The sequence below is a fragment of the Planococcus citri genome, chromosome 3 (assembly GCF_950023065.1).
Source record: "Planococcus citri chromosome 3, ihPlaCitr1.1, whole genome shotgun sequence".
In the NCBI taxonomy this organism is placed as follows: Eukaryota; Metazoa; Arthropoda; class Insecta; order Hemiptera; family Pseudococcidae; genus Planococcus; species Planococcus citri.
The window spans coordinates 68,392,635-68,414,725 of record NC_088679.1 but is presented as its reverse complement, the minus strand read 5'-3'; the positions used below and the strand labels follow the sequence as shown (position 1 = coordinate 68,414,725).

General features: G+C 33.1%; 1 protein-coding gene across 1 annotated transcript in view; it reads left to right on the top strand.

Annotated features, from left to right (window-relative positions):
* The first annotated feature begins 909 nt into the window (after positions 1-909).
* Positions 910-22,091, top strand: part of LOC135838486 (homeobox protein Hox-A1-like) — a 40,691-nt gene continuing 19,509 nt past the window's right edge. Inside the window, exons 1-2 of the mRNA XM_065354136.1 lie at positions 910-1,329; positions 15,845-16,822. Of these exons, the coding sequence (XP_065210208.1) occupies positions 15,994-16,822 (829 nt within the window). The 5' untranslated portion in view covers positions 910-1,329; positions 15,845-15,993. The remainder of the gene's footprint in view (positions 1,330-15,844; positions 16,823-22,091) is intronic.

The following is a 22,091-nucleotide window of genomic DNA, read 5'->3' as shown; positions in this document are numbered from 1 at the left end:
CATCAAGCTTATAAAAAAAGAAACACGTAACACTTACTATAATATCCATAACCATCATAAATGTAAACCAAATCGACGCTAAATTAAGCGGAAATTACGCTTATAAAATAACAACAACGGAAACCGATAATAAAAACTAAAGATGAGAATACTCCGTCCTCGATACACTAGGCCTCTCTATAAAAGAACGGTTAAGGGGGGAGGGGATCGAAAAAAAAGGATAAGGACACACATACTACGAGTACATACGAATAAAGCAATCACAGTAGAACCCTGCTGTAGGTAGAGGTACAGTGCTGACTTCAGAATTGGACAGGGGCAGGGACAGGGGTACTCATGAATACGCGATATGATACAAAACGACGACGACGTAGGCACTGTAGGCAGCAGGCAGGATCTATAATATTTAAGTTAGTTACCTACTCGTACTCGGCACTCGGCACTCGTACTCGGATAATATTAAAATGCCTTATATATGTACTTTAGATAGGCCTATCCTGCTGTATAGGTGTAAAACGGCACCACTTTTAGAAAACTCAACCGTACAGACTTTGACATTGAAAAGGGAATGTTTTTGTAAATTGGCCCCGCGTTAATATAATAGAATTTCGCTGATTCGAAAAACAGGCTGAAGGGTGTCTGTAATCTCGTACATGTAACGAAGGCTATATACATATAAGTTGACTCCTGTATATACGAGGACAGGAAAAATAGGCAACACAATCGATCATTCGGACATACAAAGAGTGACATCTCTATACAGATATAAAAGAAAGAATTTCATTGGTTGACCAGTTCACCCCTCCTAGCCGACGTATTACACCCACTTATCACACCCCTATTAGCGCCGTATGTAGGCATCACGCGTTACTCGTTCACCCAGCACGAAAAATTTTCACCCGAGTCGCCGTTTCGTTTCACGCGGACCTGCGTTCTTCGCTGCTGCCGTTTTTTTTTCGCTTTTCGCCGCCAAATTTTATGCGCGATTTTTGAATCGGGTTTTTACGAGTTTTACATACCTTTTTTCTCTTTCCTTGCGCCTTTTACCTGGTTTCGATTCGTCTGCGTATGGTAAATCGTCTATAAACGTTTTGTTTTCGTGGTGAATTTTCAATGATAAATATAATAGTGATTACAAGTGCATGTGAGTGAAAACCTACACTGAAGTTTATCGTGATTCGCGTGAGTCGTACGAATTCGCGCTATTTTACGTAATCGGTTCGGAAAAGCAGCCAGATTCCGGAAGAGGCAGTTGATCAGATGTTGACAATTGATGCGATATTTTGTTGATACAATTTAAACGGGAATTGTTATTGTTGGCACGAATAGGTGAGATTATTACTCTCGACTGATTTATTTTTATGTAAACTGTACGTAAGTGTAGATATTTTGTTGTCTTTTTGCACGTGCTGGACTCAAGTTTTAGCTCAATTTTGAAGATGATCGAGTTACCCCAATACCCAAATGAAAGAACCCCCATATTCTGAGAGGTTGACGGTTGACATTTTAAAGCTTATTCGAGCATCGAGTGCTTAATTATGTCAGGTTTTTGTAAGCTAAACTTGGCGATTTGATTTCATATAGAATGGCTGAACTTCTGAAATCGACATTTTCATTTTGAAGGTCTATAAATTGAACCGGTGGCATTCTTTCGAGAAAACGAGAAGTTTAATTTTGAAACCAGGTTTCTTATCAACATTTACTTACATGAAAAAATTGAGATAATTTAATTTCTTCAGTGGCTTCACACTTCATATTGACAGAATTATATGAACAATTTTGGTAACTTCATTTTTCCTCAATATCCCTTCTCCTCTCATTCCCTCACAAGTAATGTAAACAATAAAAATTATTACACATAGGCTACTTAATCTGCACCTACTCACAGTTTTTTCACAGAAAAATCATTCTCTAAGTAGGTATATCTTTCAAAATTTTGAAAAATTTCATCGAAATAAAGTTCTAAAACCTAAGTATCCAACGAATTTCGAAAAATTTTCCAGAAATTGATCACAACTTTTAGAAAACCAGTCGAACCTTTCAAAAAAACACTACCCACCCACTGGTTCATCAAAAGCTTTAAAAAATTTAAACGATCATTCTTTTTCAATTTAACTACCTACTTTTGGGACAACGTTGCAGTTTTTCAGACTTTTAAAAATTGTTTTTTGACTCAAACATTATTAAAAAACAAAAACCAAAAAAAATGAAAAGTACCATCGACAGACCATAAAAGTATTTTTGTAGGAATTCTCACACTTCGCCTTCAACCTGAAACCCTAAACATTTTCGAAATCGAAATATCTCTCGTCAAATATCCAGTGCCAGAATCTTGAATCAACTTCAAACGAACTGAAAAACTGAGCTTGTGGATTCTCTGGCACATTCCATTATAATTCAGGGCCTCAGGGGTACCTAATTTTGTGTTCAGCTATATTGGATGCCCGCGATTGGATAGAAGCAGATTCGGAAATTGTCTGATTTCGTTATCTTTAGTCATTTTGATTTTCCTCTATATTTAATCTAAAAGCTTTGGACTTTTCTCAAGGCAAACAGAACCACCTGTAATACCTTATGTACATCTTGAGAATTTTTTGTTTCACAGAATTCCATGCCCCAGTAGAGTTGAATTCTTCAATTCCTTCAGCTTACGATTTGCTCTTCCCTTCCTCTGCTCTACTTCTTCAAATACTCAATTCGTTTCAGTTTAATTCAATGCATCTCTGAAGCGATGAAATAAGACTGATTTTACGCCCATTTTGATTTCAATAAGATTTTTATTGATGCTGAAGTAAATTTTCGAGCGAATTTCTGTTCTAATTCACGAACTCTTACCCCCTCTCCCAGTAAGTTACCAGAATTTTTCAAGGGGAGGGGGGATAGAAATTTAGAGGTAATTTTCTGAAGACCTTTCGTAATGTGTGATGATTACATGAAAACTAAGGCAAAATAATTGCTAGAGCAAAGCGAGATCGAAAATTTTTCGGAAAAATGCATCCAAAAAACTTTCAAAAATGTCCATTTCACTCGCAAGGGGAGCATTGCCCCCTTCGCCACCTTGATTACGTCATTGCCCTCTCCCTCTTCTCAAATATATGATTGTCTAATTTTAAATGCGAGTAGGTAATAGTGATACATAATGGTGTACCTACTTCAATTTCAAATGATTTATCCTTAGGTTCATAATATGCATGGGTGGGGGAGGGGGGAGGGGAATGGGAAGAGGATGCAATTTTTTTATATACATTGATTGAAATGGGAGTTTTCGTCACTAATTTATTCAAGGGGAATCATACGAGTAAGGTACCTATGTTGTCAATTGTTTCAAAACCATGAACATCAAAAAAATCGTTTTTTATTTAGAATTTTGGAATTTGAAGAAAAGGAATCAATTGTGCAGGGATAGGTCCCGAAAAAAATTCAACCAAGGTTGTTTTTCTCCTCAAAATAAGTCATACACCTTAAATAGATATTTTATTTCAATAATACGTTTTTGAATTACTTCAGGACGTCCAGCGTCCAGTCTCTGGATTTCGCTCAATTTTGCATAAGACTTATGCATCTGACATTAGAAAAAACACCATTGGTTGGCTTCGAACGTTCATGTGAGGGGAGGGGGTGGATACTTTACTCATTTTCACGATATTTTGTGAGGTATGTACTTAACTTATAGTACCAAATTTGTTCAAAACAAAATTTCTTATGGGACAACATTTTTTTAAATTTTCAATGAAAACAAGAAAAATGAAGAAAAGAATCAAAATTCTGAACAAAATAAAAAATGAAAATGGAAAATTTCAAAGTATAGGTAGGTACCTACCTACCTACCTACCTGTCTATGATTGAAGAAATGATAAAGGCATGACCTTTTTTCGAAAAATTCAGTACTTACGGCAAAAAAGCAGCACTTTCAGCAATTTTTTTCAAATGTTTCAAAAATAAGAGAAGAATCAACATTTATTTTAAACTACATAAATTATTTTTCCTCATTTTAAAAAAAAAACTATAAACAATTTTTAAAAAAACAAAATTTTAAAATTTGGTTGAAAAAAAAGAAAAAAGCAGAATATTTGGCAAAAACAGGACTTCTATTACAATTTTAGCAAAAAATATAAGAATAAAAACTTTGATCTGCAACCTTGGTAAAAAAAAAAGACGAGTGGCATTTTTTTGAAATTTTAGGAAAAAATCACGACTTTTGTTGCAATTATTGAGGCAAAAAAACAAATTTTTTTGCAGCTATGACAAACAATCATGCCTTCATGGCAAGTTTGACAAAAAAAATAAATAAATAAGGACGATGGACGAAAACCAGAAAAATACCTGAGTACAAAACAAAAGGTATTAGATAAGAAAAACAGGCATGAGCAAACGAGGGATCAAAATTTTGCGCGTGATTTTTTTGTTTTTCTAATGTTTTCAGAAATCCATTTTTTTTGGGGGGGAGGGGTTTCCAAACCTTTGCTATTTCAGTTTTTCGAATATTTAAACTTGTTTTGAGCGTTTTTTACGAAATGGATTCTTTAAAAATCATTTTTCAAAAAGGAAGGGAAAACATTTTTGACAAAATTTCGCACAGTTTCGAACATAAAACCACGTTTTTATTAGTACCTAGGTACCTATACTTTTCCAAAATGCAAAGTTTTGTGAAGTTGGTGATTTTAGAATTATGACTTTAGAAATGACGAATTTTCCGATAACGTTTTTTTAATCCTACAAAAGAATGATAAATGAATTGAAAAACTCAAAGTTCGATTAAGTAGGTATACCTACATGAAAAAAAAGGAAACACTATTTTTTGATAAAAAGCAAAACCACGCTGCAATTTTGATAAAGAAGTAAGATTTTCCAATTTTGATAAACAAAAACTTGGAATTTCTAAAGGAAATTACAAATTATACCAGTAAAAAAATTGTTTTTGGGGCTTTCAGGAACATAACTAGTGGGTATAATCCTGCAATTGAATCGAATTGCATGTTTTTAGAGGTGCTAAACACGACATAGATATTGTGAAAATGAATAGAGCCTCTTCACTTCCCTCACAAAGGGACCTGGAACGAGCTAATTGTGTTTTTGTTTGTGCAGTTGTTGAATGGGTAGATTTTGTAAAAAAAAATTGATTTTGAGTAAAATCGGAAATATCGACTTGAAAAATCACATTTTTACTGGTCGAATCCATAAAGTAGGTATCCAAAAGTGAATTTTGATGAAAAATTTAACCAAAACTCTAAAATTAATCAAATTTTATTTCGAAAGGGAGCTGGTAAAGGATGCAGTGGAGGGAGGGGCAAAGGGGGTAAACATTGTCCTGTCTCTCAATTGTGCATGAATTTAAAAAAAATATTACTGTACACTAAACACTTATTAGATTTCCTTAAGAACAGGTGTTCGTAAATCTTCATAGAGGTAAACTTGGATTTCGACTTTGATAAGCATTTAATGAAGACTTAATGTTCTTCTGAAAATTTGAATGGCTTCGGGAGTGTTCAAAATGAGAAGGTTCAAGAAGAGAAAGTTTGAAATGATCAATCGTCCATTTCATACTTTGTACATTCATCTCTTCTGAAAACTCGTCTTATGATTTGAAGGGCTAAATGGTGAGTCTGAATCATAAAAATTGAAGTCAGAGTGTAGAAAAATATGATTAGATAGCCTGCAGGTGCCTAACTATTACTTTTGATGAACTCTTTTTTGAAAATGCAATACACAAATATCATCAAACAATCGCCATTTTTCGAGAGTAAAAAATACTAAATAGCTAATCTAATAAAACTGAAGAAAAAACATTACCAAAGAACCCATAAATCCAAATCCATAAAAAATCCTCTCCCGCAACCAATTACTTTTTCAAAACCATCTGCCAAACTCGTAATTTTCCTTAATTTTGTCAAAGCTCATTTTCCAACCCATCCGTGTAAGTTTTTGTCAATTTTCCAACACCTCTACCCTATTTTACATTCGCATTCAGAAACGAGAATCCTCTTACAAAGGGTATATAGGGTACAATTCTCCCCTATCAATTCCAATTGAACATCTATAAGCCACGTTACCCCAACGTTCTCCATTTTGGGGTGGTTCCCTGTTTCTTTCATCGTCAATGGATGCTGCGTTTAAAAAAAATCCTCTCGTACTTATGTATATTTTAGAAAGGTAGGTACTACGTACATTTGAAAACAAAAAAAGTATCCTTTCATAGTCCATATACGAACAAAATATTCGTGTACGAATACCTATTACATTACAGCAGGTACACTACAGTACGTTTCACACGTACCTAAGCGTGTAATCTAGGGCGTTAAATAATTACCTAGGCTTTATAGATATATCGGTCATTTGTTATTCCGACGTCGTCGTCATCGTGGTCAAACCGCGGTGGTTTTTAAAACGCGGGCATTAAATCGGCGTAAATAGCGTCCAGGGACGTTCATTAAACGCGCGCAAAATTTCGTTGATTAAATTTGTTTTTATAACTCACGTCATTATCTAATAGATGGGTGGATTTTGTCAAAATAATATTTATATCTCCCAGAGAGCTTTATTATCGTAAATTTTTTCACTCAATAAACATCAAAATTTTGTAAAGAAACTTCACACATATAAGTTATTTAAAAGGCGCACCTTACGTGTACCTACGAGTACCTATACGGGTGAAATTATTTTTACGTTCATTTTTATCGATGGCCCGCTATACTTAATTAGGCATTGCGAGTATAGTTTAATTAATTAAAGTTAGCCAGGTAGGTAATGTGTTTAATCGAATTCGTCGTGAATTAGCAAAGAGGGTAATATGTCTGCTCCCTCGGAAAAAAAAGTATAAAAATATCTTAATGAGCTTATATGGTAGTTGAAGTATCTAAGCGGTTGAGATATGATATGGTCGTGGTCGAGTACACCGTTTGGCTTTATTTAATGGTTTGTGTTTTGGGTGAAAAGTTTATGATAACGCGCTTTGATCATTTTTCAACATTTTTTTCATTTGGGTGGAATATCATTAGAAGTTTACCTGCCTACTGATAACTGTAGACTATATTAACGATTTTCGCAGCAGAGTTTTTTTGAGTAAGTAAAATTTCATTTTCGAATTTATTATACGAAATTACGCTTTTTAATAATGTGATGATGTCAATGAGTGGCTCAAATTAAAAGATTAAAGTTACTCGAGTACCTATCAACTTTACTCGATTATAATTTTCTGGAAGTAATGATCCTTTTTGTTTTATTTTGTTTTCGTACATCAATTATCAGGTATCTATTCGATAAAAATGATACCTACCTATTAATTTTTTTGAAATTGCTAAAAATTTTTGGAAGACAAGAAGGGAGTGAAAAGTGATTACTGATTAGGTAGGTAGTAGGCACCTAATATTGTATACTAACATTGAATTTGAATGGGAAAATTATTGACCCATGATGAGTAAAAAATCAGAACAATTTCTAGGGGAAAAAATGTGACTTAAATTAAAGAATTAAGCACCTTATTTTTTTCAAAAAATTTATTTTTGAAATATTAAGTAGGTACCTATTACAGAATTTTGGAAAGTTTCAAAAAATTTTCAAGCACTCTGAAATCCTTTTCTTCCTCCCTACCCCAAAAAAACTTCAAAATATAAATTTTAACCGTGTGAAATGAGCTGGTCTCTTTAATTTCAACGTAACCAAGCTGTATGGCAACGAAAAAGGTACCTATTGAAATTCGCATGCTTAACATTTCAGGCAGAAAAGTTCATTTTAATTTTTTGGCGGGAATGTTAAATACCTATTTGAAGAGCTCTATTCCAAAGTGGGTTAAGTCATTTTTTTTCACCAAAAAATGCGTTTAAAATTTTTGTTGCCAAAATTTGTTCTGTTTCGAAAGGTCGGTGCACATTTCCTTTCTTTGGACATAGAACAATTGCTTGTTGAAAAAATCACTTTGAAAAATCGATGACTTAACTCACTTTTGAAGTAAAAATCTCCGTAAAACGTGCATTTTTTAAAAATGACTTGACCCACTTTGGAATAGAGCTCTTCATTTGATATGTAGATTGTATGTATGTACTTATTTTTTAATTATTGGTACAAGTGGTTGCTTTATTTCACTCTTTCCAACTCAAAAACTAGCACTTTCGGGCCATTCTGGAGCCTCCAGACTGTTTTCTATTTCTTTTAGGAGTTTCAAATCACTTTGAAATGACTCCTTTCGGAGATCCATGTGATTAAAATCAGTATTGCTGTCTATTTAAACGCAAAAAACTAGTTGAAAAAGTTGAAAATGGTTTCTCTTCATCACTTCCAGGCTCAGAAATTCTGAAAAATTACCCTGAGCACAACTTTTTGCGCTGATCAATGTTTCAAGAAATTGGAGTGATTATTTTTCGTTTTCTCGATTTTAAAAATCAAAAAAAGTAGGTAGGTAAGGTACCTACCTTAAAATACATTTTTTTTTTCAAAAAAGTTCGAAATTGCATTAAGTGTTAAAATTGTCAAAAAGGGTCAATTTTTGTCAAAATTTTCGAACAGTTATTTACTGTTCTTGCCAAGATATATTGTTTTTGCCAAAATTGTTAAAACATTGCCATTTTTTGTTAAAATTGTCAATTTCAGGAAAAGTAGTCAAAACGAGTCAATTTTTGTACAAAAAAAAGGTCAGAAAGCGCAAATTTTCGACGAAATATGTAGTTGAGATGTCAATGAGTGTCCATTTTTGATAAAATTGTCGAGAAGGGCTATTTTTACCAAAATTGTCAAACTGTCCTGTTCTTGCCAAGATCATCACTTTTTAAATATTATTTACATGAAAATTAAGGCATCTGATGAAAAATTGAAGTAGAATTATTTTCTGTAAGAACGAAAGAAACGAAGTGAAACATTCAGTACCTATTTCACATAGTTTTAATTTTTTTTAAATCCAAAGTGGTTCCCAGATTTTGGATATTTTCTCGAATACATTTTTTTCGAATGGAAAACGTTTGAATTGTAATTTTTCTAAATTACTGATTTCCTTTTTTTTTTTTTTTTGCTAAAATGGCAGGGTTTTTTCTTGATCAAACTTTTCAAGAAGTCTTGTTTTTTTTTTGACAAAGCAAAAAAAATCCCACCTATTTTTCTAAATCAAAATTTTCAAAAAAATCTGCTTGTTATTAAGATTTTTAAAATCACTGTTTTTTGTTTTTATTAAGTATAATTGCCAAAGTGTCGTTTATTGGGAAAATTGCTGAAAAAATTGTTGTTTTAATGGTCAATATTTTCAGAAAATCTTGCTTTTTTTGTTCCAAAATTTACAAAATCAAAAACTACCAAAAAATCTCACTTTTTTGTAAAATGAAAAAATCCCACTATTTTGTGAACATTGTGAATAGAAACATAATTTGTTAAATATCCCAAAAATCTTGTTTTTTTAAAACCAAAATTACAGAAAAAAACTTTTTATTTGAATCAAAATTTACAGAAAATCTTGATAATTATTGTTGTTTTTTTTGGTTGCGAAAAATCTGTTTTTTTTTGTAAAAGTTGCAAAAAAATCCTTTTTTTAAACCTTCATGATTACCAAAAAATTACTTATTGCCAAAATTGCCAAATTCCTACCTACTTTTTTTTTTGTAAAAACTGTAAAGAAGATCCAGTTGTTTTTAAAATTTGCCAAAATTCAGAAAATTGACTCTATCACCTGCCATTTTGGTTATGGTAGTTTCGGAAAAAGCTCTATATATCTCAGTGTTGTTGAAATGAAAATGTGTAGTTCAAGTAATTCAATCATTAGTAATATAAGTCAGAAGCCATGTCAATGTTGTAAATCGTTCTTTGATACCTCGTGTGTAACTTTTTTTTCAAAAATGAAATTTTTACATCATTGGATTCGTTTTAATAAAACAAAATGATGCTAAAATAAAATTTAAAAAAAATGAAAAAACTACAAAATTATATATTTTTTAACTTTTGAAAAGTGAGTCTAAAGAATAGTGTAAAATTAAGATTAAACACGAAAAATAAACCAAAAAGTGAAGAGGGGGACTCAGATTGAACTTGGCTAAGAAATTTTCATAGATTACCTACATTTTTTTTCCAATATTTGTACTGAAAGTTGAGAAAATTGCAATAAAAAGAATTGCCATGCATGAAAATTTGTTATGAGAGTAAAAAAAAAACTTTGTTGAAAATAATGCATACGAGTAAATATTTTTAAAATATGAAAAAATAACCTATTTCATTTCCTCAGCTCCCTCCATCCAGAAAGAGGACATAACTCCCAACGAGAAGTCAATTAGGTGCCTAAATTATATCCATCAAAAATACTTTTAAAAAGCAAATTACCGCCAACCAAAAAAAAAAAAAAAAAAAAAACTTGCAAAAAGAATTGTTAACAAAAATCTGTTCATTAAGTAACTTTAATGAAAAAATTCATGATATCAAATCATCGCCAAGCAATTTTCATTCAGCAGTTGTGATCAGGAATTGATATGGAATTTCAAATTAATTTGGTACTTACTGAAATAAAATATCCATAAGTTTGAGAACTGAATTGAAAAACCGGACCGATAAATTCCGCCGGCGCTTGGCCCGGTTTTTCAATTCAGTTCTCAAACTTATGGATATTTTATTTCAGTAAGTACCAAATTAATTTGAAATTCCATATCAATTCCTGATCACAACTGCTGAATGAAAATTGCTTGGCGATGATTTGATATCATGAATTTTTTCATTAAAGTTACTTAATGAACAGATTTTTGTTAACAATTCTTTTTGCAAGTTTTTTTTTTTTTTTTTTGGTTGGCGGTAATTTGCTTTTTAAAAGTATTTTTGATGGATATCACGACTTTTTTTTTTAATGTGTACATATTGTAAATTGTTAATGCGAATCTGGGACCTGGGTACATACTCCAAGACGTTGAGAATATCAGATTTTTGTTGACAATTCTTTTTGTTTTTTGGTAGGTAAGTTTTTTTTTTGGTTGGCGGAATTTTTGCTTTTTAAAAGTTTTTTCGATTGATGTCACGACTTTTTTTTTTTTTTTTTTTAAATAATGTACATTATTATAAATTATTAATGGGAATTCGGGTACACCAACAATTTTAGAATAATTTGTTGATTAAATCACAAAGTTTCTCACTAGAAGAACACTACCGAACTGATATGAGTCAAATTTCGTACAGTGATTTAAATTAGGGTATTATTTAAAAATATAACGTTAGTTTTTAAAAAAAATCATTTTTGACCCCCTTTTTCTCAATTTTAAAATTTCTTTCCCCCCTAAAACACCCTCAAAATGAAAATTTTTCGCGGTACCGTAGAAAAGGGTCATCTACATTATATTCGCTATCATTTTGCAAAATTTCAAGCAAATCGGTTCATTTGGAGAAGCTGTAGCCTTGTCAACGGAAATTTAAGCATGAAATTTCATGAATATTTCTATTTTTCACCCTCAACCACCCTAAAAATGAAAATTGTTTGCTGTATCATAAAAAAGGGTCATCTGCATCACATTTAATACAACTGTGCAAAATTTCAAGCAAATCGGTTCATTTGGAGAAGCTGTAGCCTTGTCAACGGAAATTGTCATGAATTTTCATGCTGAAATTTCCGTTGACAAGGCTACAGCCTCTCTTAATGAACCGATTTGCTTGAGATTTTGCACATTGATAGTGAATATGATGTAGATTACCCTTTTTTATGATACAGCTAACAATTTTCATTTTTTGGGTGGTTTAGGATGAAAAATGGAAATAGTCATCACGAAATTTCATGCTTAAATTTCCGTTGACAAGGCTACAGCCTTTCCAAATGAACCGATTTGCTTGAAATTTTGCACAATGATGGCGAATATAATGTAGATGACCCTTTTCTACGGTACCGCGAAAAATTTTCATTTTGAGGGTGTTTTAGGGGGGAAAGAAATTTTAAAATTGAGAAAAAGGGGGTCAAAAATAATTTTTTTTCAAAACTGACGTTGTATCTAAAAATAACTCATTAATTTACACCAGTCTACGAAATTTGACTTGAATTGGTTCAGTAGTTTTCTCTTGACACGAAGATTAGTGATTTCAAAAATTACCCCAAAATGCTAACTTTGGGTATTCCAATCTACATCATTTTTTACCGTAGAAAGTTTGTAAGCATACCAAATTAAAGCTCTCGTTGATGCCAACAACATATCAAAAAATCAGATTCGTGCGTGTATTTATTCGCGAGAAATTCATCATCGAAAATACGCTTAGTTGTTCAGGGAATATAAGCAGTAAGTGGCCGGACTGTCATCACGTTTGGTATTATCGGTTTTTGTTTTTTTTTGTGTTCGTTTTTTTTTTCTTGCTTGACGGGGCAGTCCGACCGGACTGCTTGATTTTTCGTGGAAAAAACATCTCCTAATTTTTTTTTTGAATTTCGATTTTGGGGGTGAAAATAAAATGTTGAGTGGAGGGATTGAAACATTTTCCACGTCTTTTTGAGATGTTGATGGGTAGATACAGATAACTTTTGTGTTATCTATATCTATACTCTGATTACAGTATTTTTCAAAAAAGTGCAACACACGACTAGAACTGCGACAAAAGAAGGACGAGACAAAAGTCACCCCTCACTGTGATATTCAAGTGAATTATTTTGACTCATACCTGGAAGTTGAATTTTGTTCAATTTTTCTTCCTAAAAAGGTTACACTTTCAAACCATTTTTAAAAAGTAGGTAACAAAATGTTCAGAAATTTCCATCCAAACGTTCGAAAAAACACATGAAAATTTGACAATTTTATGCTATAGGTAGAATAAAACTAACAAAAACACCTTCCTTCTCCCGATACATTATATTATGTAGTTGAATAATTTTCAATCTTTCAGCTAATTTCAAATTTTCAAAAACATTTCGGCTTCCTGCGTGATATTTCGAAACATTCGTCGAATCCCTATAAATTTCCTACACACGAATTAATTTCGAGTTTTTTGAACTTGAAAACACAATATATTCGCATCAAGCAGTCTTTATTCGAGACAATGTTAATGGTCATTGACCAACAAGTTAATCGACAAATTTGATGGATTGGCAATTTATCTATGGTACGCGTTTAACATTTTAAACATTTTGTATGTTCGAAAAGCACGCGAGGCTGATATCATTATAATGTAGAAAACGTTATAAATGACGAATGAGTGTTGATGAAGCGTTTCCTAACGCCAATTTATTCAACGTGAATTTTTTTTTAGATAATTTCAAATTGTTAATTACGTATCATTGTGAAATGCCACCTCATTAAAAGGAAATTTTTAGATTACCTACTTACGTTAAAAAAGTGGTTCATCATTTTTTTTAAATTTGAACTCCGGAAAAACAGCTGGTCTTTCGTAAATGATCTGCTAGAAAAAATCTGAGTATATCCAAAAAAGCTCATTTTTTTCTCACCAGGCTAAATTGAAAGTTGACCAATAGAATTCATCACATCCTATTGAAATAATTATCTTGAAAGTGGGGAAATATTTTGAAAAGCAGTGGTACCAATTTTTTGGTCATTATTGCTAAGTACCTACCTAATTTAAAAAAATTGAAAAAAGTTTCATAATTTCTTGATTAAATAAGGTACTGAATTTAATTTTTTGATTTTTGACGAACTTTTGAAAATTCCAATGGTCTGCTTTCCGTTCTCTGAAACAGATAAAAAAAAATAATAAAACTAAAGATCCTGTTTCTGTCTGATGATCGTTTCAAGCCCTTTTGGAGTAGCTTCCACTAAATTTTTAGATAGCCCAGACAGCCCAGTTTTGAAAAAATTATAGTGAGAAGAACCAAAATGAAATTCAGGATTTTTTCAACGCTAGAAAATCTGAAAATCTTTTAAAATTTTGATTTTTCCACAAGAAATTTTTGACAAAATTTAAATTTTAAAAAATTGACCAAAACTTTAAAAAAAGAAATTCAATAAAAATCTGGTAACATTGAGGTCTGGTTGGCGGTTTATGCCTTATTCTTGATCTCTCCAAACGATTGGTGATGGTTTTAAGCCCTGTGGAAGTACCCTTCATCAAACTTTCAGAATCAGAAGGATCAGTTTTGGAAAAATTAGCTTGAAAAACCCAGAATTAAGTGTCAACTCAGCATTTTTCTGAAACAGGAAAATGTAAAAATTTTATAAAGGCTCCAAACAGCCTTAAAAAACACCTCGATCGATTTGAAAGGTCAAAAAATGAGGCTTGAACCAAATTTCAACTTTCTATCTCAATTTCACCAAATTTTTGTGTAAATGCACACGTCCGCGTTCAAAATGTGGGGGGCACATCTCAAAATCGAACACATTACTTTTGTTGATTCTCGATATAATTGCATTTCTTCGCATAAATACAATTATCCACCAACAATTATGTCCTCTGACTCTTTCCTAAGGAGCCTCGTGAACCAAAACAGATACACGATTTAACGGGGAACTTGATATCGTGAAGCACGAAGTCATAAATAAGTAGAAAACATCATAAATTGTTCAGGTAGGAAGCCCTGATGGTAGATCTTCTCAGGGTTCAAGCATACGAAGGAAATTATGACATCTCAATTAGCCAAATGATAAATTCATGTATTGATTGCGTAAACACGTAATATCACAGGTTGCTCAAATCGTATACATGAATGAGACTTCTATAATTAAATGATAATTATAAACTTCTAGTAGAAAACGTAATAAATCGAATGTGTTAGTTGATGACAGGCTTTCAATGTTTATAGTTGCATATTGAGCCCAAAAGCGAAAAGCTCATATACAACCCCCTGTTGGGGTCGCTTGGTTAAGGACATCACGTTCTCTGGAGTGCCGTGTCTACTGATGAGCTTTTAACCCCAATGCCCGAGTGCTAGTTACATTCCACAGTTCCTCATTTATGATCCTTCATGACTTGTATCCCACGGTACTGTGGAGATATAAGAACGCATAATGCGTGACTCGATATGTTGGTATTGTTGGTCCATGATGAATGGGATAAGTTCCAAGCGTCCTTAGAAAGCGTATCCGCAGCATAAATTGGTATTTCGAAGTCTTGGTCACCGAGGTATTCCACTGGGCAGGAAGAAGTCGAAAGCGTGAGGAGGAATGTGTACAACAACTGGAACAGCTAGCGTGATGAGTTGGTGGAACTAATAACTGGAGAAAAAACGCTTGTGCAGGAGCTTATAAGGGCGAAAGTTCAATGTAAAAGTAGTAGGGATGATGGATATTTGGTGTAAAAGTAGGGACATAACGGCGTGTGTTGCGTAGGTCTCATTGGCGGTAGCAAATAGGTGGTGGTATTACGGAAGGGTTGATGAGTTGTGAATATTTCCAGCAGCTGACGTCACGAATACCATAAATAGAATGCATATGACGTCATGACTGCCTTGTAAAATTACATGAAAACGTTCATTTTCTACAGCCTATAGTGGAAAAAGTGATCATTTCTACCACTACATTTTGATATTTCCACAAAAATTTCAGATCAATTAAAATTTTTAAAAATTAAACAAAATTTCAAAAAAATTAATTTTTGGGAATGAAATATAGGTATTTTTGCATGCTCTTTCCTCTTATTTTTTGTTTCTAAAAATGAGAAAATATTTTGGAATTCAGTGGTGCCAATTTTTTTACCATTATTGAAAATTTCAAAAAAATTGGAAAAATAGCCAAAAACTTATTTTTGTGAAAATTTTCAACTTAGGATAAAGGTTTCTGCGGAATTTGGTCAAAATCTAACGACTTTTTTCGATGAGGGGGGAGGGGAGTAATCCACACTAATGTAAACAGAGATATTTAATCATATCGTTCATCTTGGACTCATAAAACACTATAGGGTTATTCTCATATTCATATCAGATACTTACCCATCATATTCTAATTGAAACATTTGATTCGTTTTTTCACAGATCCTGCTGCATCTTCATCCAATGTCTGTGCTCGTATCGAACCCCATCGCCTCAAGTTTCACCACTTGACGGGATCCAACGTCGGCTCGAGATTGTCGCCGAATTTCAGGCACACAGTTGGCTAAAATTTCGATGAAAATATCGATAAAATGGTGACCATGAACGTCGGTACTTATAACAATAATTGCTCGGGTGTGTACAGCGGATCTGCAGACTGCTATACAAATTCTGGCTACGATCACTACCAATACCACCACCATCACTACTACCAAGATCAAGTCTACCCATCCGACTACTGCGGTACTGCCAACCGGATCGAACCCTTACCCAAACAATACAACAATGTCGGATACTACGACTCGATGCTCGGATACAGCGACTACAGCAATAACAGCGCAGACTTGAATGATTTCCGTCGAGAAGACACCCACTATTACCCGTTGTCGCATCAATCGCATCATCAACACTACCATCAAGACGATGTCAACATCATTACGTCGGCCAACGGATTAAGTTACACGAATTTAGATTACACGACTAGTTCGGAGAATTACAGTTACCATCTGAAAACGCCGCCCAAGGAATACGTTAATTATGAAACAGTCGACGTGAAGAGATCGGAAAACGATCAGCATACGCGAAGGCATGACGACTGTCACGAGAACATCGATTACCTTCAACAACAGCAACAGCAACAGCAACAACAAAGTGCAATAACAACCGACGAACATTACCAAAGCACCTATACGCCTTCGTCGGTCAAAGAAGAGCCCCATTACCATCAACATACAGCAGCGTCTTCCGCTATAAATCCGTTACCAGATTATCATCATCAATCTATCGTACCTATACACCATATACATCAGAATGCCCACCATCACCATCAGTCACAACATGTTAATCCGACCGCTAGCACGGCGCAAACCAGCGTGCCTACGTATAAATGGATGCAAGTCAAAAGAAATGTACCTAAGCCTGGTGAGTTTGAAGAACAATTTTTTTTTATCTTGATTTTTTTTTTCATTTTGCAACCTACAATAATGTCGATAAAGTTTGTGAAATGTCAACGAAAAATATGTGGGGGTGGGGGGGGGGGATTGACGAAGAAGCAATTGTCAGAAGCACTATATAGCTTACCTATACTACCTACGTGGTTATTCAGGACCGTCGAGAACCAATCCGAACGGGAGCAAATATAATTTGGCCCAATTTCTATTAAGGACGAAACTATTATAGAGGTTTTTTGAGAGGGAAAGAGCCAAGAGGGAGGGGTCCGACTGAAAATTTTCTGACTGATATGGGCAAAAATACAAATTTTACCAATTTATACGTGATACTCATATTTATAAAAATTTTCATTTTCTGCTATGGATTTTTGGGGGCCCAATTGTGATTTTTTTTCATTTTTTGACCCTAGCGAAACAAGGGCGAAATTTTTTGAAAAATTGATTTCGAGAGGGGGCCCTAAAAACGATGTTTAATTGTTTATGGAAATTGATTTTGAGAAAAAAGAGGACAGGCCCGAGCGAAGTAAAGGTGACAACTTTTGAAAATTTGTATTTTGAGCGAACTTTTAAAAACGATGTTTTTTTTATGCAAAGAGTTTATTTTTTGGATTTTAAAATTAGAATTTGAACGATTTTTTTAGGATGTTAAGATGTATTTTGAAGAAAAAAAGAGAAGAAGCCCAAGTGAGGGCGAAAGCTCTTGTATGAAAAACAGGGTTTTCTTTTATTACATGTCCTTCTTTTGCCAGACTCTCGTGAAAGCGCGGGCCCGAGGCGAACTGCCTTCTTCCCCCCTCCCTCTCTGGACGGCCATGTAGTTACTCACAAATCCAAAAATGAAGGATGACCGTTCATAGAAAATTTTCACTTTGTAAAATCTAAAATTTTTGATATTTCTAAATTTCCATTACTAACCATGTAAGAAAAAAAATATACTGGGCTATATTAAAATGAGTCTTTAGTGTTTTTGTTTCATTTGATGAAGTCTAACAAAAAAACACGACGAAATAACCCTAAAACAAATCGCACGAAAAATTTCAAATTTTTAGGTCAATCAATATTTCACCTCCCCTTGCTCTCCGGACGAACTCTGCTAATAATTTGAGAACTCCTAAACTAGACAAGCAAGAAAAAATGAACTTTGATCTTTTCCAATCGCTTATTAAACAAGATAAAAGATATCAAAAGACCATCAGAAGCAGAAAAAATATCGGAAAAAAGTCCAAATAGGTATCTATTTGAAAAATTTTCAATTTGTTTAAACTTTTGAGCTGTCATTAGTGGGAGGGGACTGAGGGGAGAAAGGGATAAACATTACCCTGAAAATTTGAAATAATTTTTGCTAGGTACGCATTGTTGATGCTCATTTGGTTATGAATTATGATATTGCAAGGCTTCATTTGATTTCGAAAAAAATTACATTGAAACGATAGACTCCTGGTAAGCAATTTTCACAAAATCGAAATGAGAACTTTGAGGATAATTTTTCACTATTTGAGAATGAATTTCAATGCATATTATTTTGAAGCAATATTTTCGAAAATAATTTTCTTAATTTTGTTATTTTCTCGCAATTATTTTACTGCCTTTAGACAGTCGTAATAGGTACCATGCAGGCTTCAATCAAGAAGGTCGCCTAAAAATTCTACATTTTTATAGCTCAATCTCAGACATTTTTGTGGTCATGCAAATTAAATTGTAAGGCCTCACCCACGAAATTTGACGCAGCCTAAGTGAAATCCTCTGAGACAAATGCCATCAAATTTTTTAACATTTTTTAAAAGTATTGATTGACCTTCAAAATTGATTTTGGAATTTTGTAAATGATCTTTTATTAGCACTGCTTGTCAAGAAGTGATCAGTTTTTTTTCGCATAAAATACAAAACGATTGTTGAAATTTTTATGGCCATATTTGGAATTAACGAGTAAAGTTACTCTTTTTTTCCATTTTTTTACAATAGGTACTTACCTACCAATAATAATTCAGTTACATTTTAAATATTTTATTTTTCACCACCGGTGCTCTTGCATGAAAAATCCAAAATTCAAAATTGGGCAAAATTATCGTAAAAAGAGTTCTCGTGCATTCAAAATTTACAGGTTGGGCTTTTAAGTAAAATCAAATATTACGCAGCTCATTTTCAAAAATTGAAAGACATGCAAATACATACAATCAGGCACGTTAAACATTTTTTTAGAAAAGTAAAAACTTGATTTTTTATGAAGACAGTTCTGTGACCAACGTGTTCCGATACAGTCGTCTGTTGCTTGCGTTGCAAAGAATTGCTTTTATTGTGGTATATTTTATATATTGCTTATCTTATCTGTTAGTGTGTTTAATTTTCTAACATGTTCAGATAAAACCCACTAGTGAACTATTTTTATCACAACTAAACTGTACCAGTCTCAGCTCAGCTGAGCTGGTTTATCTATCAACAAACAACCAAAGGACAACTGGTACTGAGTACAGACCAGACATGTCATACTCATCAGCTGCAAAAAACGAAATCTTTCCATCCGCCGACCAAGCTATCATCTTCCCCTTCATTGATGGAGTACCAATCCAGTATTATGCTCGAAAAATGATTGGAAAAATAGGTAACAATATTCTTCATTGTGCTAAAATCTCAAACAATCGTGTCCGTATGTATCTCAGAAGCAGAGAAATTGCTGACAAGTTTCTCAAATCTGGAGGTGAAATTGAAATTGACAGAAAACTTATCAAGGGAAGGTGGTATAAACAAGAAAGGAATGATAAAAAAATCATCATCTCCAATGTGCCTCCCCATGTGCCTCACAATGAGATTATAAACATCATTATCTCTCATGGTATTACACCCTCATCCAAAATGAAGTTCTTACATTTGTCTCAAGAAGAAGATCTTACTGACATCTTATCTGAACGCAGATTTGTGTATATACCAGCAGATGATGCTAATAAATTACCTTCCTCAGAGCTTATAAAACATAATGATGAAGAGTATAGAGTGTTCTACAATGATTCAATTATCAAATGCTTTGTCTGTCATCAATTTGGACATACCTCACAATCATGTGAATTTTATGTGGCTCCTACTCAAGTTCAAGAAACGAATCTACAACCAACAGATTTGAGTCAAAAACCAACTTTAACCATAACTGATGTTACAGCAGAAGAAAGTTCTTCACAGAAGCTCTCCCCTGAAGAAACAGTAAAGGACAATGAAGAAAGTCCAATCAACTCAGATGAAATAAATTCCTCAAACACCAACCAAATCAATACAGAATATGCTGAAAAAATGGATATTTCACAAACTCCAATTAAAAGACCTTTATCTACCAGCACTCTTTCTCAAGATGAACAGCTTTCCCAAACTATGTCCGCCAGCAACGAAATGAAAACAACACCAAATTTGGAAAAGAAGAAGAAGAAGAGGAAAATCAAAAAAGTTAAACTAGATGAACCAGAGCCAATTTCAATTAATCAACTATTAGAGTCAATAGAAGATAACTTTGATAAAAATAAGATGCACTATCCTCTCTCTTTTACCAACTTCAGATTACTTATGGAAATGGTTAAAGGACAGCAAGACCCTTATCTAAGTGTCACACAATTTACAAATGATATTGATGGAGTTATTAAAATCCTATCTGAAAACTACAAGCACCTTGAATACAGATCTATGAAAATAAGATTTACAAAACTGCAGAATAAATTGAAAAAAACCACCCCTGAAGAAGAAAACAAACCTGACCATACATCAGAATCATCTGAAGACTCATCATCATCATCATCAGAGAATGAGAAAAACTGAAATTAATTCCTACTTTTGTTTTGTTTTTGTTTTTTTTTTCTTACTAGATATCCATAATAATGTTACTGCTATTATTTTAGTATTTAGTTTACTACCTATTCAGTAGAAATATTTATAGCATTGTTGTAGATATTTAGGAACTTGATTGTAAATAATTTTTGAATCTTATAAGCCAGTCAAAAAACAAAAAAAAACAAAAACAAAAAAAAAAAAAAAATCAAATCAAATCAAATTACTTTTGGACTATTAAATCAAAACAAAATTTTGAAAATTTTCTACAAACATGAAATTTGTAAAAAAAAAAAAAAAAAAAAAATTGCTGGAAAATTTCAATCTTTTCTCACCCCCCCCCCCCCCAAATTATTTTTATTTTTTTTAAATAGTCTGGTATGAATTTTCTCATTCAATGGAATATAAATGGTGTTTATAGCCACTCTGGTGAACTCAAGACTCTCATAAGCAAATTTAACCCTGAAATTATTGCCTTACAAGAGACACATCTCCGCAATCATCACTCTTTTAACCTCCAAAATTTCAGCTCTTATCGTTTCAACTTTCAAGGAGGAAATAAAGCTTGCGGAGGCACAGCAATTTTTGTAAAAAAAACTACCTCATCATCTACCTTAAATATTTCTATAGGCAATATCCAAGCAAATGCAATAACCATTGAGGCTCCAAATTTTTATAAGTCAAAAATATCTGTCTGTAATGTTTACATCCCTCCTCACCAGGACATAACAGAATATGAATTAGATCAACTTTTTGCCCAAATACCAAAACCTTATATTGTTGTAGGGGATTTTAATGCCCACTCCAAAACTTGGGGATCAAGTATCACAAATAATAGAGGTAATGTAATTGACAAATTTCTCCTGAAAAATGATACTTTCCTTCTGAATGAGTCAAAACACACTCACTTTAACATTTCTAATGGTACCTATTCAAACATTGATTTAGCTTTTTGTTCCCCAAACATTTCTCATCTTTTGAACTGGAACCCCCATGATGACCTTTATTATAGTGACCACTTTCCAATTAGCATCAACATCCCTCTTCAAACTCAGAAACCCACACATGAAAAATGTCCTAAGTGGATTCTAAACAAGGTAAACTGGTCACATTTCAACAAAAAAGTTCTCCCAATTGACTTTACACCAGATGATCTGGACACTATAGTTTCATATTTCACAACTTCTATTATCCAAGCAGCTGAAGAAATTATTCCAAAAACTTCAACCAAAGTTCCCAAAAAGTCTGTCCCATGGTGGTGTCATGAACTAAAAACTGCAATCCAAGATAGAAAAAGATCATTAAAAAAGTACCAAAAAAATCGCACTCTTGACAACCTCATTGATTTCAAGAAAAAAAGAGCTATTGCTCGCCAAATCAACTTATCTAAACAAAGAGAAAGTTGGAATAATTTCATGTTGAGCATCACCCAAAGC